This window comes from Pongo abelii, chromosome 6 (genome assembly GCF_028885655.2).
Source record: "Pongo abelii isolate AG06213 chromosome 6, NHGRI_mPonAbe1-v2.0_pri, whole genome shotgun sequence".
Lineage (NCBI taxonomy): Eukaryota > Metazoa > Chordata > Mammalia > Primates > Hominidae > Pongo > Pongo abelii.
In genome coordinates this window covers 104,167,077-104,193,887 of record NC_071991.2, presented here as the reverse complement: position 1 = coordinate 104,193,887, position 26,811 = coordinate 104,167,077, and the positions used below count along the sequence as shown (strand labels likewise).

Here is a 26,811-nt window from a genome sequence, read left to right as displayed (position 1 = left end):
GCAGGTACATCACATTTTCAGTGTGGCCATAAGACCTTAGTCGTCTTCTCATGGAATGTCTGGTTTGGAGCTTTATGGCTTTCTGGTGATAGACAACATAAATGACTGAAATGCTTCCCCAGTAGCTAAGGAAAATAAATTACAACATAATGTTATTTGATAGAGATAGATTTTTACTTGTAGAATAGTTAATATAAAGCCATCTTTACTAATAATAATTCTGTATCTAATGAGAACCAGCTATCTATTGAGAACATTCTTGACTCTTGTCCCTATCATTAGTGTAGGGAAGAAGTTTGCTTCTCTATTTTGTACAGGCCTTCATTCATAATCAGAATAATTAAGTTGGGGTGAAGAAAGACCCCAGGATACAGTGCTGTTTTACATGGTTCAGAATCATTATCTGATCTGTCAAGAGATGTTGCTGCCATCTTACCACTTGGGATTCAATGTCCACAGCTCCGCTTCTAATCAGCTCTCATCCATAAGAGCTCAAAGCCAATAACAGTTCAAATAATTCTTGCCAGCCTTTTGCACAAGGTGGTATATAATTGGTAGTGGAATGGATTTGCCTGCATGCTCCTTCTATAAAATGTGGACAATGAAACCCAGACATGTAATATAGTATAAGGGAGCTAGCATAAATTTTTGATGGAATGTTCAGCAAAGTAATAACTTTGTATATACAGACATATTTGCCTTTTTGGAAAAGTTGTGTAGAAAATGTTTGAGTATACTACATTTGATTATGGTCCAAAGAAGGATTCTATTTTAAATAAAAGCTGAAAGGATTGATGAACATAAGAATCTGTTAATAACAACTACTTGAAGGCTTTACTTTTGTTCTTTATTTGCTTTTAGCCTAGTAATTAGATGAACTTTATAAGGAGCATTTGCTGAGTCCGGTGGATGTCAGACTCATAGACCAATGAACTGGGGGTCAAATGGGAGCTGAAGGGTAGATCAGCCTGTGAGCATGTGGGCATGTGGGGGTGGAGGCGTGTGGGCGTCTCAAGGCTGAATAGAGTGGTTAAGCAGTGGAGGGCTCCTTCAGTAGCCAGTCTAGGAAAAATGCTATTCTACAGGGAGAATGATTCTCCCACCAAATCACCTATTTCAGTATTGAACAGTGTGAAATAACTTCTGTTTTTCTCGTCTAGACCTCTGCTCTTCCAGGCAAGTGAACATGTAGCCAATAGTCCTGCATTGGGGGATGTGATTCCGTTCAGCATCATTATTCAGTTTTTGTTCACGAGAGCACCCGCTGAGCTGAAATCTCCTTTCCAGGTAATAAATGAAGTCAAGCCAGAACCCTTTTGTGACTCTTCCCATTACCTTTGTGAATCCTGAGCCCCTACTCACTGAATGATTCCTGGCCCTCTGCTGCTTTGTTTAGTTGCTGATGTCTATCTTTGACAGTGAATAGATACTAGAAAAGGAAAACTCCCACTGCTGAGTGTCTTCTTTCTCAGCAGTGCAAAAAATTACCTGATGCATCCAGAATTTACCTTTAATAATGACACAAGTAATTTGTGTTCATAAAGAATTTTTGATGGCAGCCCCATTTTCTTTGCTGACCCAGCATCAATTGGCAAATCTAGAAGGCTCCTTGGTAGTCAGGAAGGTGCACCAAGGCCTGTGCCCCCTTCATACTTCCCTTAGGCAGGTTTTGGGGCAGTTTCACCTTGGGACTACTTGAGAGTGCTTTTCGAACCAGCACTTGCTGCCATTTACTAAAGAATGCGTATGCACTCTCTCTAATTGTGTTTCAACCCTGCAGAGGGCAGAGTGGTCCCACGCACGCTTCTCTCAGTGGCTGGATGACCATCCATCTGAAAAGGACAAGCTCCTCCTCATCAGGTAAAGCCAGGTGCTCCAGGGGCACCCATCTGGGCTGGAAGCCCAAGGAGGGTGGGGATGCAGGAGGGGATGAAGGAGCAGTGCCTGGGGGCATGGACATGTGACGGCACCTTCCGGTGGCAGGCCACCTCACTGCCTAGGCACAGGTGCTGGAGCAACCAGCAGTTGGAAATGTTGGCCACAGCATCTTTTGCTTTCTTTCATTCCAAACCTTCATATCCCTGATGTGCAATCCTGTCTCCCATGCAACCCTAAGGACCATGCATTTGTACCTTTGAAAATCATCATCTGCTATGAAAAGTTTTGCCCTAGCTCCGCATCTTTTACTTCATTTTCGTGTGCTGCAGTTACTGAATTGGTGGAACACAGATGTGAGTGAACTTTTAAAAATACCCAAGTGTGAAACAGTTCTGAGGAGGAAACAAGAACAACCCAGCAGCCACTCGGATACCATGGCCCTCCAGTAGTGCCCCATGAATGCGTTCACATACATATGCATGTGCTCTTGCCCACACACGTGCACACACCCCCATGTACCCCAACCATGCCCAGGGTGGGTTGCTTTGACTGTCATACATGGCTTATTAAGCAACACTCTTCCCTGCAACTGCTCTCACCATCACCAGAGACCTCTCAGCCACCAAACATTCCCATTCTTACCTTACCACTTTGTAGCTTTAGCTAGAGTTGACCAGCATTTCCTTCTGTAAACTCATAAACTGGAACTTAGCACATTTTTATTGATGCTGAGCTCACATTTTATCAGCATGGTAGGCCCTGGGCCAGGAACCGAGGATACGAAGTAAGCCGAGATACGGCCCTGTCCTCTCAGAGCTTGCATTACACCACAGCCATCTGTTTCTGTTCTAACTTCTCTGGCCATTTTTTTTTTTTTCTGTGTCATTTGCTGAATTATCTTCTTCTAGCCATTCCTTAAATGCTATCATTTCCCATATTTTGTTCTTCTCATCCTGCCTCTGCCTTGGTTCCCAGGTGAGCTTGTCCAGACCCGTGCCTCTAATGCCCCTTCTATACTTAAGAGCCCTCAGATCTGTGACTGCCTATTGATGGGGCCTTGGCCCAGTAAACTTGCTATCACATGTCACCACCCACAGAAATCTCAACCCCAAAATGGTCAAAATAATTCTAATCTTTTCTCTCAAATCTTCTCATTCTCTTATACTCCCTGTCTTGGTTGGGAGGTCACAATCACCTAACTAGCCAAGCCGGAAAACCTTTACATCATCATTCAACTCCTCTGTCATCCTTATTCCTCAAACCCACTCTGTTGCGTCTCTGAAATAGCTCTTGAAGTCATTCTCACCTCTCCCAGGGGATCCCAATTCTGTTGGTCTGGGCCCACTGCACCCAGTGGGCCTCCGTGTCAGGTGATGAGTTGAGTTCCCTAAAGCCAGAGTGGGGCTGACATGATGAGGTGGTTCTAAATCACATGTGCACACAAGAATCATTTACACAGCTTGGAAAATTCCTAGTGCCCAGGTCTCTCACCCTTGCCTACCTTAGAATCTCTGGGGTAGGCCTGCTATCAGGATTTCTCTATAGCTCCCCAAGAAGGTCCAGGGTGCAGCCAAGGGCGTGCACCCCTACTACAGTGGGTCATATTTCAGTTAGGATGAAAGACTGCTGAGGAAGCTATGACAGGTCAGTAGGAAACATCAGCCTGTCAGCTTTGTTTCCAGAAGTGACCCTGAGCCCTCAAGCTTGGTGCCCACATCCTACATGAGCCACTGGCCCTCTGGGCGTATGTGTGGATAAAGATTAGCTCGGACCCTGCTCTTTTTCCTTGCTTATCTGTTACTCAGCTATGAACATCTGACACAGAAATGGGAGAGGTTACCAGCCCCAGTGAATGTTCCTGGTAAAATCTGCCCTCAGGAAAGGCTTTGAATTTGGGTGAGGAGTTTGGGCCTGGGCTAACACAGGGATTTGCAGTGTCTCTGTCGATTATTTTTCCTGAGTCCCAAAGATTCACTCAGCTGCAACACACTCGGTAATCTTAAAAAGAGGATTCAGTTAATTGAACACGTTCATTTTTCTCATCTTAACAAGTTGGTCATTTTTGTCGTCTTAACAAGTTGGAATGAGTTCATCCAAAACAGTTGTCCTGCTGTGGGTACATCACAAATCTGTTTTCTTTTGCTTCTCTTTAAAAATGTCTCCTGAGTGATTTCATCAGCAGTGCTGTTGCTAAGCCTATATTTAGCAACTGAAAATCATGCTCAGAAATACTGTCATGCTTTTTTAAAAAGGCATATCTATCCCTCCACACATGGCTGATTCCAGAACCTTCATGCCCTTAGCAAAAAATTGAGCTGTCCTTCAGGGATTCAAAAAAATACTGTACTCCTGCTGCACCCCAGGCTCTTGGCAAGGAGGGGACTTTTGTCCTAGAGAATGTTCTTTCTTATGTATTATTGCAAAACAATTTTGTTCTTGCATACTGAAGCATCACTGGATGAATTTCTTTCCCCTGTAGACAAACTGAGGGTGAGTATTGCTCTTTAAATGTCAGTAAATTTGTTTTAGCTTCTGGGGCAAACCTGGTTGTATACTCATTCTGTTCCTCCCAGCGTAATATGTTAGGTTGTCATAAAATAGGGCAAATTGAGGATAATGTAACTACTGCTGCTGAATAAATGGGAAATAGTGAACCATCCTGCCTTCCTGTTTTCTTCTGACACCAGATGCTTTCTGGAGCTTAAATGAATACTAGTCAAGTTCATTTGAAAATCAGAGTAATGACTTACTCATGGGACCAAGTGGTGTAAATGGGGGCAGTTGTATGTGTTCAGCCTGCATCAGGCAGGTGCTCCAGACACATGTGCTCCCTCAGATGCAGAGGCAGCCGGCTGGCTCCTGCCTGTGGGTAAGTGTTGAATGTGTTTTCAATAAAGATAAGAGTCTTTGATGGAAATATTTCTCAAGCTCTGTAACAGTGGTGGGGTTAACAGTGGTGGGGTTGGCCTCAAATCCATTTACTCTGGATATTTGCCGTGGAGAGCAACTCTTCTTCTTATGGCCCTCTTTGAGTAGGAGTACACTTCTGTGGTGTCAAAAATGTTCACAGACCTTATTAGCCTAGTGGTACTTTTATCTACACCATCAGAGAATGCTTGGTGCCATGTGCATCCTTGGATCCCTTGCTCTCTTGCCATGGTCCAGGGTCCACATTCTGGAAGCCATTCCCTCGGCTCCTCTGTATTTCTGCAGAACTCCCAAGATCTCCATTGATGGAGGGAAATGTTTCTCCTCCTGGTACCCCTGTGTCACTAGCTACCTATCAGTTCTGTGAATGGAGTGCCTGAAATAGGACCAAGAGGGAGGATGGAACCAGGAAAAAGCCTGGGCTTAACTGCTTATTGAGGCATGTAGTGTATCTTTAAGTCATTTATGCATTTCAGTACTTACTAATCACATTGAATATTTAAATGCCTGACAAAAATCAATGTTGTTTTCCATGAAAACCTCCACTTGGCTAGTTTTTGTCATGTTGAACAGTGTTGCCATGTTACCACAAACCATTCCTCTACTAATCGTGTTTTTTTTCCCAATAAGGATAACCTCAATAATCTACTTATTTTGGTTACAAACCAGAATTAAGACTGTTACATAACGCTTGGCCTGACTTCCAAGAAAGCTAATGTTTTGCTTAAGCAAATGAAGTAATTTAATAAGTACTCAAAAATCTTGCTCTAATTTCATGTGGGAGGGCAGCTTAATCTTTTTTTCCCCATACTTCTGATGGTGTTTTTGATGACTACCCAAAAATCTAACCAAACTCATTTCTGATCTTTCTTCTACATATTGTGTAACTTATGTGATGTCTTATCCTTTTAAATGCCAACGAAACGAAGTTGATTTTTGTCCATCAAATATATCTAATCCATTCACTATGAAATGATTATAATTCCTGTGAATTTAAACACTTATACACTGATACATACACTTCGGTGTCTTAAAGACAGATGAGCCCTTGGGGATTTCTTTACTGTATATGATTCTGTAGGGACTACATTTGGGGAGTGGAGACAATTTCCCAGGATGGCATACCAACTAGAAGCATATTACTAAAAGAAGCAAGTTTTTTTTTATAGACAAATATCTCCATTCAGGGTCAGCTGTGGTTGAACTAAGGCATCTCACAAAACATTGTTCTCTAAGAGCACTAAATTCCATCTTGCATGCCAGTTGAGAGTCGTATGTTAGCTGGGACTTGAAACTGGGTATGTGAGCTGAGTAATGGTATGAACTTCCATGTTATTTAAAACAGCTACACTTCTTCTGGCTCACGCCTGTAATCCCAGCACTTTGGGAAACGAGGCGGGTGGATCACGAGGTCAAGAGATCGAGACCATCCTGGCCAATACGGTGAAACCCCGTCTCCACTAAAAATACAAAAAAATTAGCCAGGTGCAATGGCGGGCGCCTGTAGTCCCAGCTACTCAGGAGACTGAGGCAGGAGAATGGCGTGAACCCGGGAGGCGGATCTTGCAGTGAGCCGAGATCGCGGCACTGCACTCCAGCCTGGGCGACAGAGCAAGGCTCCGTCTCAAAAAAACAAAAAAGCAGCTACACTTCTTCAGTAAGGGCTTGCCCATCCCCCTACGTACCTGATTTAAAGTACTCCTGCCCTGACCAGAGCATGGAGCCAGCCTTCGGGGATTCCAAAATGCCGGATCCTACTAAGTCAAGGCTGTTGATATAGAAGTTAGATCGTTTCACAAACCTGTGTGACTCCAAGATGGTTTCCATTCTTTCCTGCTGCCTGGAGTTTTAAGAAAGGCTTTCCTTAAAAGGGAGCATTGAAGCCGAGTCCTAAGAGATAAAGAGCTGCGCAAGAAAGCAAGCAAGGAAGGGTATTCTAAGGATAAGGAAGATAATGTGCAAGGGGCTAAGAGAATGTGGCTCTTTAAATGAAACATTCAGCATGGCCAAAGATAAACAGGCCCTTTGGCACCCCCTACTTTGTTAGGCAGATACAGCTTTATTTCATAATAATGTATGAACAAACACCCTTAATCTTTCCCTAGGTGGGCAGCCAGGTTGGGCCATACAAATGGGGCAAATATGCTTTGCACATTACTTGGTAACATAAAAATGGCAACTAATGATTTGAGGGTCTTTTTAGGCCACATAAAGCTATCCAAAACCCAGCAGTAGCACAGAAAGGGCTGGGAGCAGCTTGATGATGAAGCTGTTATTCAGTTGGGTTGAGTCTAGGCACTGACTAGAGCATGGAACCAGCCTTCAGGGATTCCAAAATGCTGGATTCTGCTAAGTCAAGGCTGTTGATAGAGAAGTCAGACCTTTGCAGATTTCCTATAAAGAATAGGGCATGGGAAGTGCTGTAATACTTCAGGGGGAGAGCTCTTGCTATAATACGGAAGACTGACCAGAACAGGGGAGAAACAGCAGTAGGATGCTCACCACCTTAAGAGGCTACAGCAATCATTAGGGCCCAAGATAGCAAGGGTTCAAAGTGAAGCGAAGGGGAGAGGAGGGACTGGATGTGGAAATGTGTGTAGCAAATTAATAGGATTTGGTCATTGTTTCAGTGTAGGAGGGGAAAAGAACTTAGAGACCTTAAGTTGATGGTGCCCTTTGTTGAAATAAAGGAAGGCGGGCAGAATGCTGCCCCAATTTTTTGACAAGTGAGTTTGAGGGCCACCTGGAAGCAAGTCAGATAAAACCGTCCAGAGGACAGGAAGAAGCAGAGATCAGGAGGGGGAGGTCGAGGGCTGGAACTTAAGAGATTTGAAATTTACGTATGACAGTGGCTTATGGGATGAAGGGCACTACAAACTGATCAGTGATAGCCAGACTCTGGGGAAGTGTTTTCCCCACAATTTAATGAAAAATCTTGAACGAACCCAATTAGATTAGTATTTTCAGTATTTGAGAGCAAAAAGAAAACCACTTAAGTGCTATCGTATGTGAGCTGAGTAAGGGTGTTAACTTACATCTTTATACAAATGCTCCAATCTCAAACTGAAATTTTGAAGAAAATATAATTATGACAAAAATGTATTTGTGTACCTGATACTTAAATAGACCAATAATTAAAAATTAATCTCGTAACCATTCTTTTTAGCTTCACTTAAACAGATGATCTGGTTCAGGGACTAACGAACTTTTTCTGTGAAAGAAGGGCCAGATATATTTCAGACTTTGCAGGCCACATGGTCTCTGCCTCAACTATTCAACTCTGCCATTGTGTGAAAGCAGCCACAGACAATATATAAATGAACAAGCATCAGGCTAGATTCAGCCTACAGGCAGTTTGCTAACCCCCAACCTAAACCATGAGATCACAATCATAAGTAATGGAATGGTACCACATCCCCTTGATTAAGTTCAGACTGCTTCCCGATCATGTATTTTGCCATTACAGCCCAAGAGCACTTATTCTAGTTGTTGGTTGTTCATAGTTCATCAAATAACAGGAATATAATGCATCTACTGGTGTTACCGAATGTGCCAAAGGGCCCCATCCCCTTGTACTCTTGAGGGTGCCTTTCAGAGGCGCAGGATGCCCCTCATGAGCTCTGGGAGTAGGCACAAATGCCCATTCTGTTGCAGGTGTCTTCAGTAGGGAAGCAGGGAAAAGGGAAATTGAGAACATATTTACACAGCCAGAGGACTCTGAGTATATGACTAGACCACTAAGAACAATGCAGACTGAAAACATGGTTATAGTTTTTCACACTAAATGTAGTAACCATAGTAACACTACCAGTAAATGAGTGAAGGCTGTTGGTCACTTGGCTTGTGAAACTGAGCATTAACAGTTCCAGAAATGAGCTTATTAATAATTTTTATATATTGGTATCCCCTAATCTATGTGATTTATGTAATATTTTGACATTGTTTTCATTTTGGTTTTCAGGGGAGCCCTGGAAGCTTACGTTCAATCAGTGAGAAGTAGAGAAGGCAAAGAATTTGCACCAGTTTATCCCATAATGGTTCAGCTGCTTCAAAAGGCTATGTCTGCTCTTCAGTAATGATATGAAATCTTTGTTCATCTCCACTTTGTGCTAACCCATTCATAGTTGGCAGTTAAACACATACTCCAAAAGACAGCTACTATCTACTATTGTAAGAATGTAATTGATTGTTCTGTATTTCCTATCGACGTTTATTTACCTCTTTAGCACTTACTTATACGTTAGCATAAAAATGTTGCGTCATCACCACCTTTTAATTCCATGGACCTGATTTTTCCAGAAAGATGTTTTCCTCTTTCAGATTTTTGTACAAGGCTAAAATTTCTTTCCCATCCATAACCAAGTCCTCCTATGGGTACATAAACCCAAAGTCCCCACTTCTTTTAAAGGGATATGATCAAGTTATATAACATGTACCCCGCTTTCCCCAACCCTGCCTTCTTCACTAAATAAGCATGTAGCTCAGTGGTTTCCAAATTTGGCTGCACATTTGTATCACCAGGGGATTTTTTTAAAATCCTGATGCCCAACTTGCACTCCATATTAATTAACATGTCTAGGAGTGGGAGCCTGACACCAGTATTAAAAAAAAAAAAATTCCCAAAATGATTTCCATAGACAACAAAGTTGAGGAACCACTGGCACATCCCAAGCTAAGATAGATACAAGGTTAAATGGCCTTGTTTAAGTGTGTCATACTGGATCTTTAAATAAAGCAAGGCTTTTGTTACACTTTGTCATGTTATTAAAAGCAGACCTTTGGGCTGTTTAACCTTGTAACAAAGATGCCACGTGAAAAATAAAAATTTTTATTCTATAGCAATTCTCTATAAATAGTAGATAATCTAAGTCCTTATTTTCTGATGGCTCTTGTGCAACTATTAACATTTTTGTTTTTAATAATTTTTAAAATCCCATCAGCAGCCTCCTAATTAGCGGTGTTTGTTAGGAATTTGCCTTATGTTTTCCATCTCCTGAACCTGTTATTCTGAGAACTCATAAATAAAATTCAGCCAAGATTAATCAGTAGACGTCAGAGATAAGCAACTTTTTTTTCCATTTATTTGAAATAATATACAAGAATATAGTGTGCAAAATTTAGGGGCAACATCAGGAAGAAGTGTAATGAACTGAAATCAATTTTACAGCTGTGATTCCTAACCAGAAACACCACTTGGTAAGTAACATGAAAAGCCATGATTGTAGCTCAGAGCAAAAGCAGCTGTATTGCCAATGTATTTGCTCTAATTTTAGATAGTTGGAGGAAAATTAAAGTGCAAGTGTTGCACTGCAGTAAGTGCAAAGTCTGCCCCCACCATAAAGATTATGATGACAAAATATATTTAAGATACATGGCTGAGGAGATACAGAACACGAAGTTAAAAAATACAATGGTGTTGACTGTTTGTTTGTTTGTTAATAGCACCATTACAGTGACTATATCCCAATGCTATTAACTAACTTTACCTTGGCCTGGGCTAGGTCTCCATTGGAAATAACGGATGGCTGCTGCCACCTGGTGCATCAACTCAGCATGCCATGGTAACTGCAGCAGGTGGCTCTTAGGCTGGGACACCAACACCAGCCACCTGCCACATGTTCTGGTAGCCTCTTGGCACTGACCAGACTAGGAGCGCCTATGTTTGGCACAGATGCTGAGCCATGTGGTGGTTACTTGAGGAAAGGCCGACTCCCAGCTTCTGCTTCATTCCATCATGTGTACAATACAGATTAATAAGCAGTAAGGAGCCAATGTATAAACAGCAGTTACATATTTTTTAAATTCCCCTTTCGTACAATTTAAAATAAAACATGTATACACTTCTCCTCTCTTTCTACTGTACTTTAGCACCACAGGATATCAATTTTCAAGCCTATATTACCTGATAGACATATATGAAGTTTGGAAGAAAAATAAGGCAATTTGGTTTAAAATGTTGATAGTTTTAGCTTAATGCTCTAATGGAGAAAGCAAATCCTCACTCATATTATTAAATCATTTCAAGACTCAATGCTATCAGTATCTTATGGTCACACGAATTGAGGACAAATGGTGAGACCTTGATCTTCTTAAGTCTTTCCATCAAGAGTCAATGTATATGCAAATATAGACTTAAGAACATAAGCATCCTGGTTTAATGTTGTTGTGAGCCCTGTGGAAATAAAATTAAACTCAATGAATGTTTACAAATCAATACATAGTAATCCTATATATGAAAGCTAAGATGTATAAGATGTTTATAAATTTACTATTAGAAAATACTGCTTTCTTAAAGGTGATTTTAAAAAGCTAGCTGATATCTGATGACTCAAGCATCCAGAAAATGTATGCAATGATAAGACACTGAGTCAGGATGAACAGAAAAGGGATACAGGAAAAGTCCAAACACATGAAATTCTAAATTAACCAAGAACTTCCAAAACTCAGTTCAACCACCCTCTCATCTGACTACTGACCACTATTTTTAAAGAAATTGTTGAAAAATGTAAACAGATGTGACCTGCATTTTACTAAGAAACAGGCACATGTACACAATGAATTTAAAATATCTTTGGCCAGCCCTCCTACTATAAAACTATTGGTATCTTCCCTTCATTTTTTAATGATACTTCAAATTGACCCCACTGTATCACATGCAATTTTTTTGCAATTAATCTAAAAATGCTGAACCTAAAAGATGCTAGTTTAGTAATGGAAAAGTTTTATAAGAAACAAGTCTATCCAAGATAGCTTATCATACAGACTTGTTTGCCACCATTCCTGGGCCTATATTTCTTCTCCTCCTTGAAAATTTTCAATCTATAAATTCTGTGCCAATGGCACAAGCCCCCATGAATGGCAGCTAACATACCCCCACACCTCCAGCCTTATTGGTCCCTCACCAATTAAGGAAAAAAAGCTGTTGAGACATACCAAAAATTATTAGAGACATTTTCTACTGTGATATTAATGGATTAATAATGCTTATCTTTCAACCCAACTAGAAACACTGCATTCCAAAATTATTTTTCCAACTCAATGTTTAGAACAAACATTCTTTTTAAAGTTTGCCTGAGATTTCGACTTGCCATGCTAAGAGAGTAAATGACACTTGAGGAAAGGCAGTCTTTATATGATGATGTGATAACATTATTAGGTTTTGAAGTATAAAAATGCTAGAGATAGCATCAACACAACCTCTTAAAGGTTGTAACAACTGCTCCAACATGCCAGTACACCTACACGGATAAGGCAAGATAATTTTAAACACTATTTATTGAAACATACTGAATTGGTTCTTTTCCTCTTCCAACAGTCAGGATTTAAACGTTTCTGTTCTTCAGCCAAAGCCTTTGCTTCTAATGTGTACATTCTTCTCTCTTCATTCTTCATTTTCTTCCACCTGTCACCAAGGATCACACTTATGGCTCTGTAAAATAAATATTTACACAATGCTGAAGGCACACATTTTTCATAAATCTCATGTCAAGTGCTGCTACTTCAGGAGAAAAATGTGAAGTTAAAAAAGATGAAAATCTTGTCTATCATAGAGATGGGAAAAGGTCAAGGCCATAATGCTCATTTCCAGTAAAATCCCGCATCAAATAATCCATTGTTCCGTATCAGCAGCATGATGTATTCAACTTGTACTAAAAGCTAATCTTACTATTTGTGCCCGTAACCTATCAAATAGTTTTGATAAAGGTCTTTTTTCATTCACACAATCATAGTGAAAGTGTAGAATTAACTATGCGTATCTTACTATTTCTCTCTTAACAGAAAACCAAATAAACCTTTAGACAGTATTTTTTATTACTTGAGAAAACTGGATAAACTCAAAATGGTAAGAAGTTAAACTGATAGACTACATCATGACAAATATCAGAAGCTATTTTCTCCTGTTTGTTACTCTGCTATGAAACCTACTAAAACAGTCTCACCTAGGGCACACAGATGTAAACCACCTTCCTTCTATGAAGAGCTTTTAGCCATTCACTTCATGACACCCATGTAAAACATAAGGTCCTGGAAATTTTGCACAAAGCACATCAAGTGATTTTTATACTGACTGATATGGAAGCCAAAGCAACAGGCATTTGTGCCTTCGAACAGTAAACCACAGACGCTCTCCTACAAGTGTATTTGTCTTTTTATCCAATAAGTTAATGCAGTTAAAACATTGTGCTGCATTTTCCTTTATTATAAACCAATTTTTGGGCTGGACGTTGTGACTCATGCCTGTAATCCCAGCACTTTTGGAGGCCAAGGCGGGCCAGGTGTGATGTACTATTTGCCAGGTGTGATGGCACATGCCTGCAATCACAGCTACTGGGGAGGCTGAGGCACTAGAATCGCTTGAACCCGGGCGGCAGAGGTTGCAGTGAGCTGAGATCCCGCCACTGTACTCCAGCCTGGGGAACAGAATGAGACTCTGTCTCAAAAATAAATAATAAAACGAAAACCAATTTTTATATTCCATTTGCAGAACTCATTAAAAAGAAAAAAAACTTTTAGTCTTGGGTTAAAGGTACCATATAATGGTTGACACATTTAAACAAATCAATAAATACTCACACCATCTCAGTCATCCACAGTAGGAAAGAATATGAGATGTTTTTGAAGGGGGTGGCACTTGGGAAACATTTACTATTTTAAGCTAAAAGATGACAGGTAATGAAATGCATACAATGCTATAGACTATACTCTGTATTCCCCAACAAATGTAAAATATACACATCTAAAGATTATTTCTGCAGTGAATGTTACATCCAGATGGACATTTATAGCAACTTAAAATGAGCTACATGTCTCTGACCTATTCTAGTCTCCATTCCCTCAGAATTTGCCTCCAAATGAGAATTTCTTTATTCACGGAATTAAGGCAGCTTTATTAGAGACAGGAAAAAATCCAATTTCAAAATTATGATTTATCCCATTCAGTTTAGAGATAGGTGACATCTGATGGCCCTCAATGTTAGATGATTACCAGTATATCACATGGGAGCAATGCTAAAATGTAAAGAAAATATCAGATTTGGCTGGGCACGGTGGCTCACATGTCATCCCAGCACTTTGGGAGGCAGAGGTGGGCAGATCACCTGAGGTCAGGAGTTCCGAGACCAGCCTAGCCAACAAGGTAAAACCCCATCTCTACTAAAACTACAAAAAATTAGCCAGGTGTGGTGGTGCATGCCTGTAGTTCAAGCTGCTGAGGAGGCTGAGGCAGGAGAATCACTTGAACCTGGGAGGCAGCAGTTGCAATGAGCCGAGATCACACCACTGGCACTACAGCCTGCGTGACAGAGCAAGATTCCATCTCAAAAAAAAAAAAAATAAAGATTTTTGAGCAATAAAGGGTATAACCTGATTTAGAGATCCTATAAAAAGATCAGAAAAAACAAAACATGTAAGGATAAAATGAGATTTACACTCCTTAGGATAGTCCAGTTCCCCAGAATTGGAAATAAATACAGAATGCATCCCAGCTGACATTCTCAATTACTGGTGGGGAAGAGACTTACAGGGACGCGAATCCTGTTTCTAGATGTCAAAGGATATGTTTAATAATTAAATACCAGAAATGTACAAAAAGAGAAATGCAGCATGTACCTGTCACTAAATCTAAGGCCAGTCATTTTCTCAGGAAAAACAAAAATTGAGCAAGGGGAAAGGTACAAATTATTCTTAAAATGTCTTTAAAGCCTAAAAGTCAGTCACAGAGAAGTAGACTTCCAAACTAACTTCTTTTAAAAAACACAGTTAAACCCACTCTTTTTACTGAAGAAATGGATTACAACTTAGATTAATTGCCAAAAGTCACACAAATGACTGACAGATCCAAGAGTTAAAAAATTTCAATAGTATTAAAAAGGCTCTTAGCGCTGGGCCAGTGGCTCATGCCTGTAATCCCAGCATTTTGGGAGGCCAAGGTGAGTGGATCACTTGAGCTCAGGAGTTTGAGACCAGCCTGGCCAACATAGTGAAACCCCGTCTACTAAATATGCAAAAAATTAGCTGGGTGTAGTGGTGCATGCCCGTAATCCCAGCTACTCGGGTGGCTGAGGCTGGAGAATCGCTTGAACCCACAAGGCAGAGGTTGCAGTGAGCCAAGGTCCTGCCACTACACTCTAGCCTGGATGACAGTGAGACTCTGCCTCAAAACAAACAAACAAAAAAAGGCTCTTAGAATTCTTGACTCACTAATTACACACTTATGTATCTAAAGGAACTAGGACAAAGCTATTCATTACTGTGTTACATCTGACTGTTCTCATGACACCAAGATAAAGCAAATGGTAGTTTTGATCCTCAGGGTACAAAGACTGGAAGAAGACAGCGTTATTAATATGTGGAGAACTTGACTGGTTTGAGAGGGATTCAGTAGTACAGGACTCGGAGATGAGTAAGGGTACAGGCAACAGAGTAGGAAGGACTTGAGTTGATTTTTATTCCCAGCGTCTACTGAGGACAGCTCTTAAGTTCAGCGTTTTGACAACTCTGGCAACTTGCTACAAATTGCCACAAATTGCCAGTTCCCCGTACAATCCATAGTTGACTCAGGTGAAAAGCTGTTCCATAAAGATAGAACTGTTAATTGTTAGAACTGTGTCCTCTAACAGGTAAATAACATGATTTTAAAAGGCAGATCTTGCACTTTGGGAGGCAGGCAGATCGCTTGAACCCAGGAGTTTGAGACCAGCCTGGGCAACATGGCACAACCCCATCTCTACAAAAAATACAAAAATTAACTGGGTGTGGTGGCATGTGCCTGTAATCCCAGCCATTCAGGAAGCTGAGGTGGGAGGATTAATTGAACCCGGGAGATAGAGGCTACAGTGAGTTGCGTCGCTGTACTGCAGCCTGGGCTACAGCACAAATAATAAAAGGTAGATCCTTACTACTAAGGTAGGTAACCCAATTGTCTATGTATTATAAAATAATTACATATAACCCTAAAAATTCCACTTAAACTTTTTATTTTAAAGTCAACCTGGCTGGGCACAGTGGCTCACGCGTGTAATCACGGCACTTTAGGAGGCCAAGGTGGGTGGATCACGAGGTCAGGAGTTCGAGATCAGCCTGGCCAACATGGTGAAACCCTGTCTCTACTAAAAATACAAAAAATTAGCCAGGTATGGTGGTGGGCGCCTGTAGTCTCAGCTACTTGGGAGGCTGAGGCAGGAGAATCACTTGAACCTGGAAGACGGAGGTTGCAGTGAGCTGAGATCGTACCACTGGACTCCAGCTTGGGTGACACAGCGAGACTCCGTCTCAAAAAAAAAAAAAAAAGTCAACCTAAGAGTTGAATAAAAGCTATTAAAGAATAAATTTACTTAACTATTCCAGTTACCATGAACCGTATTGAAGTGTTACTCATTTATTATAATCAGAATTATCACTATTTTTACCTGTTATCTTTCCCTGGATACATCTGAGTATATTCAACTCTGTATTTTTTGGCAAAAAGCATGAAGGCATTCATTGGTCTTTTGCACTTATTAGGAGAAGTGGCACTCACAGTCCCTGAGCTGTGGTTTTTGACAGCTTTAGCATACAAAGAACTGGAAGAGAGCTGTGATGATCCAGGTGAGCCACAGTTTTTACTGAATCCAGATCTTGCAAAGTCTTGACCACCAGGTCCTCCACAAGACAAAGATGCACGACGCTGGCGAGCCATACTACTTAACACATAAACTGCGGAAGAATCCATAGGTGTGAAGTCATAGCTATAAAATTTAAAAAAAAAAATGAGATTTTAATTCAATTTTGAATTCTCTGATTTCTAAAAAGCAGGTTAAAAAAAACAAACAAACAACATCTGATTGGAAATTTCAGTGCATTTCCCCCTGTATCATGTTACCAACACTAACAACTTTTGCCACTGATAGTTGCTTATAAAATGAAATCTGTGTATGTGCTAACTAAAATTAATTTTTTTAAAAAACCTCTGCAGATAATACAAAAGCTTAAAAAAGACTATGAAGCCCCCAAAGGAATGTTATAATCAGCATACTTTATTCATAGCAAGTAACTCCTCCAAATCCTACACAACCCACTTATTCTTACTTTAAATTCATTTCTGGACAAATTTGACAATATGGTTTCTTGACCTATAGGCACCTAGACCTAGAAAATTAAAATGGAGTGGCAGGCAACATACCAGGCCTAAGGACTACTACAGAAAACAAAAGGTTGGGAAAGGCAGTGAAAAGCTGTTAAATGTGGCTAAAGGAACTTAAGGACAGGCCTGGTGGCTCACGCCTGTAATCCCAGTTTGGGAGGCTGAGGTGGGTGGATCACCTGAGGTCAGGAGTTTAAGACCAGCCTGGGCAATGTGGTAAAACCCCAACTCTACCAAAAATACAAAAATCAGCTAGGCGTGGCAGCACATGCCTGTAATCCCAGCTATTCAGGTGGCTGAGGCAGGAGAATCGCTTGAACCCGGGAGGCAGATCACGGCACTGCACTCCAACTGGGCAACAGAGTGAGACTCCGTCTCAAAAAAAATAAAAAACAAGTAAATAAAGGAACTTAAAATGCCCAGTAATCTGGGTCATTTGTTTAGGTAAAGAGAGCCATACATACATCAGTCTCCCGAAAGGCCATCCATGAACTATAACATAGACTAATAACATAAAGTTCACTGTAAAAACCCGACTTTGTCAGGAAAGGCCACATTTTGTTCTGTATGTTCAGTTTACATAGACATGGAAATAAGCTAAAGAATTCTCTTTTGTTCCAGCATTAACTCTCTTTCTGCCTATAGTACTTTTCTATCTTCTTGGCAGGAAACCTTTTATTCAGCTTCTAATCTGAACCTAGCTCCTACTTCCTTCCCTGAAACAGAAATTCCGGTAATACATCAAAATAGGTTAATATTAGCTACAGGAATACCATCTGCCTAAAGGTAAAACATGAGTTTACAAAATTCTAAAGATAGATGGAAACAGCCAAAGGAACGAGGGCAGTCCCTGCCACTGACTACACACAGTAAATGACTTCTACCAATTATCAAGCACACAATGTCTTTTTTCTGAAAGTATTGCATGAAATAAATGTACTTAAACTATGACTCCAAAATTACCTAATGAATGCTTAGCAATCAGTATTATGTCAGGAAAACAATGTCTGCTTTCTAGGTTTGTAGTTTTTGTAAGATATCTTCAGCCCCTCCCATATATAATTTAGAAAAATAGCAAACTTCAGCACTGACACAAAATTACCCATCTCTACTGATGGAAAATGATTACAATTTAAAATACTAAAAGATACTGGGTAAGCTAATTACTAAAATTTGAAAACTCCACCATCTAGTGGCACAAATATAACTATCATCTACTTCCATTATGGATACAACTTAAATCAGTTTTAAATATTCAATCACAAAATTCAATGACTAACATTATTACTGCAGCAGTAATGACACAGAGTATCTTTAAAAACAGCTTCATCTTTTGCTATACTACCTTAGGTAAGCATTCATTCTCTTCACTAAAGCACCTGTACCCAAATGTGCCTTTCACAGCTCTACTTTGTGTACATGCCATTCCTTAAGCTTACAATGCCCGTTCCCACCTCACTAATCATTAGTCTTAATGGCAAACTCCACAATAATGTAGTGCCTATTAACCATGTCACATATATTAACTTATTTAATCCTTCCAATATTATCCCCATTCTACAGATTTTTTTAAAGGAGCCACAGAAATATTAATTCACTCAAGCTTCCACAGCAGATCAACTGCAGAGCCAGGATTTGAATCCAGGCAGTCCAGATCGAGCTCATGTTCCTATCAGGCTACACTGCCTCTCAATCAGCATGTACAGTAAATATACATTTAGTAATCCATTTCCTTCTCTAGACTGGAAGCAAAGAGGTATGGCCATTCTTAACTCATTTTTTTAATCAATTCTGAATAACATAATAATGGAAAATTTTAACTGAGTTCAAATTCCAGCTAGTAATATGACCTTGGGCAAGTTAAATAAACCCTGTAGCCTCAGTTTACTTATCTGTAAAATAAATCTATGCTATGCAGTGGTGCCAAAAAGAACAATAAACGTAAGACACAGGGCAGAGGCTGGCACAGTGTATTTCGCCATTAGGAGTATCTATTATTGTAGAAGGATCTTAGGTGAGTAGCTAGAGAACTCAAAATTCATGATCTTTACAAGATATGGGCTTGAATCCTAATTCTGATACTAACTGCCTTTGTTTTGGGCATGTTCCTTAACCTCTCTCAACTTTACTTCTCTCTGTAAAATGAGGATATAATCTACAAATAGGGTAATTAATATTAAATAAACATTATATATATAGTAGGCACTCAATAAGTTTGTTAAATCATATTACTTGAACAGAAATGTCAACTTCAAAAAGTCAAAACTGACTGTTTTAAACCCGCCTGAGGCCTAGAAGGTTGGCCTCAATTCTCAGTGTTTCAGAATGGGCTACTTACAACAGAACCTTGAATTATATATGAGAGCTCATCAACTGATTACTGACTTCTGATTCTTCCTGAGCTAGAAACTACTCACATGTCCTCTGTAAATCATGACCTGAGAGTTTGCCTGGAGCAGTCCCAATTGGACTTTTTCCTCTTCTTACCTCTTTCTCTTCTTGCCCTCCCCCTCCGCCAGGCATCATCTCCCTTAACCAGTCTAATCCACAATGAAAATATAGTTACTTTCAGCTTCTCAATTTTTTCGTGGTTTCTCCATGATGATACCACCCATTTCCACTCCTTTGCAGGGTGGGTGCTCCTGCTGTTATATTGAAGTAACTCAACAGTAAAATGAGACCAATGACTAACATCTTGGGAGTGATTATTTATTCAGTGAGATCAAATGGTAAGAATTTGCTATCTCAGAAAAACAGGAATTAGGCAGGCAAGTTTTCCCTTTTACTTTAAAAAAGTTTATGTAAACTTTACATATATATGTTAAGTTATGAAGCATACAAATAAATGAGGGAACCCACAATCCAAATTAAGAATAATATTTCTAGTATCACTAAGTTCCATATTTGCCATCCCCAGAAATAACCACTCTCCTGAATGTTTATCATTTCTTTTTTCCAATAATTTTATTATGAAAATATTACTCATAAATACAACATATAAATACTATATAGCATTAGTTATATTAATATCTTTCTTAATATATAAGATACAGTGTTTCATTACGCAGAAATGACTGCTATCCTTCCAAAAGTCTACTTACAAGGTTGACCCTTGACTAATTTCTAGAACTTGGATTTTGAGGCGTCCCATCATTCCCACAACTGAGAAGAGTAGTTTACTGTGCCTAAACTGAATGTACAAACAACACAGTTTACTCTGAATGCCTGCTCCCTTTGGAAGTTTGGATTTTGGTATGTGCCAAGCAGAAGAAACCTACGTGACTGCTTTCAATAAAAACCCTAGGTGCCAAGTGCACCTAACAAGCTTCCCTGGGAGACAACATTTCATATATGTTGTCACAGCCCACTGCTGGGGAATGAAACATGCCCTTAATTCCACTGGGAGAGGATCCCTGGAAGCCTGGCTTCCCTCAGACTTCACCCCACATCTTTTCCCTCTCCCAATTTTGCTTCGTATTAGTATCTTTTTGCCATAATAAATCACAGCCATGAGCACAACTATGTGCAGAGTCTTGTGAATTCTCTGAGCAAATCATCAAACCTGGGAGCTAGTCTTTAGGTTTATACTGACATAATTTATAATGTGTATTACAAACCATATATAAGGGTTATTTTATTTATTTCTAAGGAATATGATTCCATAAAATAGACTCATACTGTATATTTCCAAGACTTATTTTTACTTAACATTGTTTTAAAAATTGATCCATGTTTTAAAGTTTGTAGCTAAGGTTCATTCATTTTCCACTAATTCCACTATATGATTATATCATACTTCATGGATTCACCCTCCAGTTAATAAGTATTGATATTGTTTCCACATTTTTGCTATCATGAGCAATACAGCTACAAACTTAACTGGCACCATCTCCTTGAGCATGACTACAAGAATTTACTTCTCTAGGATATATATAAAAGAGAAATGAAATTGCTGATACTCACCTTTACAAGATAAAGCCAAATTATCTTCCAAAATTTTTCTATCAGGTTACAGTCTCACCAAAACATAGGAGTTATCATTAATCTTTATATCCTAAGTATCAGTCCTTAAAATTTTGACTCATTTTTCTAGTTTTTCAAAAAAGAGTGTATATGAGGGATGTAATCAAACAGCATTAAGAGCATAAGCTTGTAGACATTTATTGAGCATGTGGCTTGTGTCAGGCCCTATGCAATTTGCTTTTTTAATAATAGTTTCACTCATCCTCATGATATATAAAACATACTAATTAAATTGAATGAAATAAAATCTACAGGCCAGCAGGGACTCTTGAGAATTCTCTACTTAGTGCCAGTACATGCCTATGGATTTGATAATTATCTTAAAGAAAGAATGAGTCTTTAAATCCCACATACCTACACACAGACTTTCTCTGGGTTCCTTCTAGGAGCAAGGTGACCAATTGTTCCAGTTTGTCTAGGACTGAGGGGTTTCCTGAAAGCTGGACTTTCAGCGCAAAAACCAAGAAAGTCCCATATAAATGAAGATAGCTGGCCAAGCTTCTGGAGTCAGGACACATTGGTTCTTGTCCTATTCTGCCACTTACTAGCAACGTGATCTCAGGAATAACTACTTCCCTCTCTAAGCCTTTCTAGATGTCAAGTTTGGGCTATTTTCTACTATTTGTTAAACCATGCAACTAATGCCCTTGGTCAAAATGAGTATTAAACAAAGATACAGTTAACTATTATATCAAGAAAAATACAGTTAACTACAAAAAACACAAGAGATTTATAAGCTATTTAAAAACAACTGGCCAGATATCACAACTTTTTAAATGTAACTATCAAAGCTGAACCATTAAACTCTTGGTCATGTAACATGTGATATTCTTCCTAATCTAATCCTAAATGTTTTATAAACTCAATTTTCCTATATGACAACTACATGCAAAACTCTGATAACTATTATACTTTAATTACCTACTATGTTTTCATTTCATACTTTCCTCTTAATAATTCTTTTATAATTCTCAAATCTTTAAAGACTGAACTTCCTAAATATCTGACTTAACCATCATTAGGGAAATGAAGGGCAAACTTTAAGAGGAAAATAAAACAAAGAATTAATCCAATATTACCTTTTAAATGTATCAAAAACACCTGAATCATCAAAATTAATGGCATCGGGGTGTCCAGGAGGTAGACATACATCGCCAATATGAACTTCACAACATGGAATGCCATGCTGTACCACAGTCAAGCTTGGATAAAATGATGACCAACCTAAAGTTAAACAATGTTGCATAAAGGATGAGGACTCACAGAAAGCACCCTACTTTAAAACAGACATATCATTTCTATATCTTAAAAATAAAAAGTTATTGCTAAGTCTCAAGAGATTCTCTAACACAAGTCATGTATCTTTACAATAAAGTACTAGATAAGTATTTCCTTTCAGCAATGTAAAAGCCCTCCAAAACTAGCTTATCGTTCAGCATTTTATTATATATAGAGCTCCTCTATCAATCAGCACTTCCATCAGTCTACAATGACAATAAGTGATAAATGACTGAGACCATGAAATAGTCTCTGAATTATAAAATTATGTTTAACATGGTGTTACTGTAATAAGGCTCTGAAGAGTGACTCAGGTTTATATCATATTTGGTAACTCTTAATGAAAATGTGATTACCAGATCACTACATTCCCCAAACTATATGAAGATAATAGAAAACTTATTATACTATACTACATGAATCTAAAAATTTCTCATACAAGAAATAAAGTTCCACCTGACTGCTAAGATACTTACGCACCATTAGGTATTATTATAAGCATTCCCTATGGTAGTTTTTTATTTAGTTTGAAAGACGTTTTCCCCTCAAATTTTTTCTTAATCATCAAAGCTACAGACATAATTACAGATTTAAGAAGCTTTGTTTAAAAAAAGTTACTACAAATGCAATTCAAGCCCTACCTTTATTTTTAACATAGAAAGGGTGGTCCAGCTTACACTCTACGGTAAGTAAACCATCTTCTACTGTACCAGGATCAAAAGTCAACTTCAGTACAGACTCGCCAAATGATACACTTTCTTCATGTGATAACAACTTTAGACCATCAGAACCATAGCCCTGAAAATATATGCATAGCGTGAATGAATTGGAAATGTTCAATTCAAAACACTGTGAAGTTCCCATTACATGTAAGACTTTGCGGAAAAGGTAAAAATAACCAAGACAGGATCCCTGCCATTAAAGAGCTTTCAAACCCGGTAGTGAAGAAAGACACATATATAAATAACTAAACTGGAATAAGCACTTACACTCAAGTATAAATAATGGTGATGCAGTTTAATAAAGAGTTATTAATACCAAAAGAGAGATTAAGGAGGATTTTCAATTCCAATTGGAACTGAGATTTAAAAGAAGAATGCAATTTAGAAAGATGAAAGGACATGCCTTGCACCAAGAAATTTGTAATTAACAACAACTTTGGGGAGTGCTGGGTATTTGCGAAAAATACAAGGTGAGTTCACATTTGGGGCAAATAAAGCTAATAAGAAGAGGCCAGTTAGTAAAGGCCTCTTAAAGACAGGCAAAGTACATACAATTTTTGCTTAGAAGGTATTGGGAAATCAATCAAAGTGTTTTTATCAGCATGACTGTCAATTTTTAAGATGATGGTAAATAAGAAGAGACTCTACAGAAGAAAAGACCTCATATTCAATTACATGAGGATATAATGGGAGACACCTATTATAGACCTGAATTGACAAGTGCAATAGTAATAGAACCAGAAAAATTTAAGTTCAATGAATATTGAGCATTTAACACATGCCACATGGTAGGATCTGAAAATACAAACACTAACAGACATGATCCTTACTCTTACATTCACAGAAAAACAAAGGAGACAAACACGCCAAAAGCTTGCTGTAGTATCCAATCATAATTACGCTAATGCATGAACAAGGTAATGAATAAGAGACGATGACTTAAAAATCTTTACAGAATTAGAATCAAATGAATATAAATAAAGGGAAGAAATAGAATGTAAAAGACAACTTCATGGTTTTGAATCTGGTAATCAAGAAGGATGATAATAATAACTTTAAAAGAATAGGAGAAAAGTAAGCCAAGAAGAGGAAGAAAAAGTTAAGGGTAGTTTTGGTCACACTAAGCTTAGTTCAAAGAACTGACTGATATTCATGCAGAGATGTCTAACATGCAGCTGGAAATGTGCAGGTGAAGGCTATAGACATAGATTGGCAAATAACGAAATTACAAAATCTTCCCATTCGCAGGGCTGCAGGAGATCTTAAAACTAATCCAATCCCATTTTTCAGATCAGGAAGCCAATACTCAGAGGGGTTAACAATCTGCCTAAGATCAGTAACACAGATAATTGCTGGAGAAGCTATGAAGAGCCCAGGTTTCCTGACTCCAAGTCCAGAGTGCATTCCACAGGACATGATGGAGGTGCTGCTGACATTACCAGGAGAGAGGAACTGGTGAAGAAAGTGAAGGGGGCAGAATCTTGTCTAATATTCAGCACTGCGGGCAGTCAAGTACCAGGCCTAAAAGACTGAGAATCAGGATGCTGCCATGCTACACAAATCAAGGGAAGACAGTGTCAGGAACTAACCCAGTGTGTCAAATGTTGTACAGATGTCAAACAGAACAAACGAGGTCTCTCGTCCTAGAAATCAGAATAAAGCTAGTAACCTTTGAGACAATTTTTGTAGAGCAGTAGAGGCCAAAGTTAGACTACTGTGAACTTCACTAAAGTGAAGAGTAAAGCAAGGGGAGGAAACTGAAGGCAGCCAAGACAGGACAATTTTTCTCAAGAGACTTAACAGTGAGACATAGCAGGATCAAAAAAAGAATCTGTACAAGCACACTTCACATGCCCATTTTCTTGCCTATAGGAGAGACGGAGAAATTAAAAATTTCAAAGCGAAAGGTGTCGACTTTATCGTAATATTGCTTGCTACTGCTTTTGCTCATCGACTTAGAAAATGCTAGTTTTAGTAACTTAATATGAAACAACTTATATAAAGTAACTTAATATAATTGACTGTCAATAATCTACAGGGAATTAATCACTTTGTAGATTACCTAAGGCAAGGCTTTGGTTAGTTTATTTATTCATTACATATAAATATATATATATTTTCTGAGACAGAGTCTCACTGTGTTGCCCAGGCTGGAGTGCAGTGGCCCAATCTCGGCTCACTGCAAGCTCTGCCTCCCGGGTTCACGCCATTCTCCTGCCTCAGCCTCCAGAGTAGCTGGGACTACAGGCGCCCACCACCACGCCCGGCTAATTTTTTTTGTATTTTTAGTAGAGGTGGGGTTTCACCGTGTTAGCCAGGATGGTCTTGATCTCCTGACCTCGTAATCCACCCATCTCAGCCTCCCAAAGTGCCGGGATTACAGGCATGAGCCACTGCGCCCGGCCTCATTACATATTTTTAATACCAGTTTTCCCCATTGTAAAGTGTATAAAACACAAAGAAGCACCAGGAAATATACTATTTCCCATCCAAGAAAGCATGTTAGAAAGGCAAACCTAAAATCATTGCTCCTCCCCATCAGACTAAGCAATGAGTGGTCATAAAAATGCTCTACCTAAAATGTACGATGTCATTTAAATATGAAAGTGAATGGAGGATATTTCTGTAGATTAACAATAAATCTTGTTTCATTTTGAAAGATTTTGAAAATTTTTTTTAAGAATTTTAAATCAACCTTGTGAATGCCCATTTGAAGATCTTCCTCATTATCACAGCCTTCAGCTCTAGCAAAATCTTCGACATCTTGCCATTCCTTATTGCTTCCCTTATGAAAGCACAGTCGTGTTCCTAAGGTTTAGGTAGAAAACAAGTATTAGACACATGACTGTACTAGACAAGTAAGCTGTGGAAAATTCAAGGGTTTGTTGTTTTTTTTTTTTTTACCTTTCAAAAAACAGTGCCAGACAGTTGAAGGCCAGGAATTGCACCATCCCAAATCATCATCATCTGACAGGGAGGACATGCAGAAAATGCCAGATTCTGACTCACTATTTGCCTATGGAGAAAAATATTATCAACTTTTTTATTTTTAAAATACACCTTTTAATATCTGTTTTCATCCCACGTCTTTAGGCCCATGCTTATAGGTGGATAACTTAATAATTCTAAACTTAGGGAAAATATAATGCCTTCAAAAACTGAAGATTGTCAGGCTGTGGGAGAATTTGCTAAAAAAAAAAAAAAAAAAAAAAAAAAGACACACACAAAACGAAGTTTTTGGAAGCTTTAATTATACGCACATTCCCATTAATAATAAGCTTTCCTAACACATAGTAGAGCTGTATATAAAATCAAATCCAGATCACTAACAGAACAGTGAGACTATTTCTTATGGGGAATGTTAAAATGTATTTCAACTGTTGTACAAACTTTGTAAAAGTTTAACCTCATAAATAAACTTACCCTTTCATGTCTTACTGGTGTTTCCTCCTTCCAATGGTGATGAGGGAAGGCTGGTTCACTCTTCGAAGAAGAGGACACTGGTGGAGGGCGTGCATAGGAATGTAAACTTTTGCTAGTGGCTATGATGTGTACAGGAGATGATCTAAAATAAAGCAACAGTTTCAACCATAAGCATAGGTCCTTAAAGTAGATCTTTCCTATTAATGAAAGCACTTCATATTTAAAATGCCAATGTTATTACATTGAACACATTTATGGTAAACACTAGTAAAAACAGCAAGACTTCATTTTATACTTATATTCCTTAACTCCTTATCTAAACCCTCCTCACACATTTTAGACATCGTTTTTTTCAGATTTGACAATATATTTTAAATTACGACTACGGTTTCATTTATTTATCCCATTCATTTTTCTATCAATACATATACATGTGTA

At 38.8% G+C, this 26,811-nt stretch overlaps 2 protein-coding genes across 40 annotated transcripts in view; one reads left to right on the top strand and one right to left on the bottom strand.

Annotated features, from left to right (window-relative positions):
• Positions 1-9,854, top strand: part of COG5 (component of oligomeric golgi complex 5) — a 377,278-nt gene extending 367,424 nt beyond the window's left edge. For both annotated transcript variants that reach the window (XM_024250412.3, XM_054560623.2), the window contains exons 20-22: positions 1,161-1,287; positions 1,781-1,860; positions 8,768-9,854. In XM_024250412.3, the coding sequence (XP_024106180.1) occupies positions 1,161-1,287; positions 1,781-1,860; positions 8,768-8,882 (322 nt within the window). In that variant the 3' untranslated portion in view covers positions 8,883-9,854. The remainder of the gene's footprint in view (positions 1-1,160; positions 1,288-1,780; positions 1,861-8,767) is intronic.
• Positions 9,855-9,870: 16 nt separating this feature from the next.
• Positions 9,871-26,811, bottom strand: part of HBP1 (HMG-box transcription factor 1) — a 38,733-nt gene continuing 21,792 nt past the window's right edge. For 26 of the 38 annotated variants that reach the window (XM_054558937.2, XM_063725529.1, XM_063725528.1 and 23 more), the window contains 7 exons: positions 26,374-26,515; positions 25,855-25,966; positions 25,646-25,758; positions 22,870-23,026; positions 22,030-22,174; positions 16,215-16,532; positions 15,230-16,076 (listed from right to left, as the gene is read on the bottom strand). In XM_054558937.2, coding sequence (XP_054414912.1) covers positions 15,881-16,076; positions 16,215-16,532; positions 22,030-22,174; positions 22,870-23,026; positions 25,646-25,758; positions 25,855-25,966; positions 26,374-26,515 — 1,183 coding nt within the window. In that variant the 3' untranslated portion in view covers positions 15,230-15,880. 38 annotated transcript variants of the gene reach the window in all.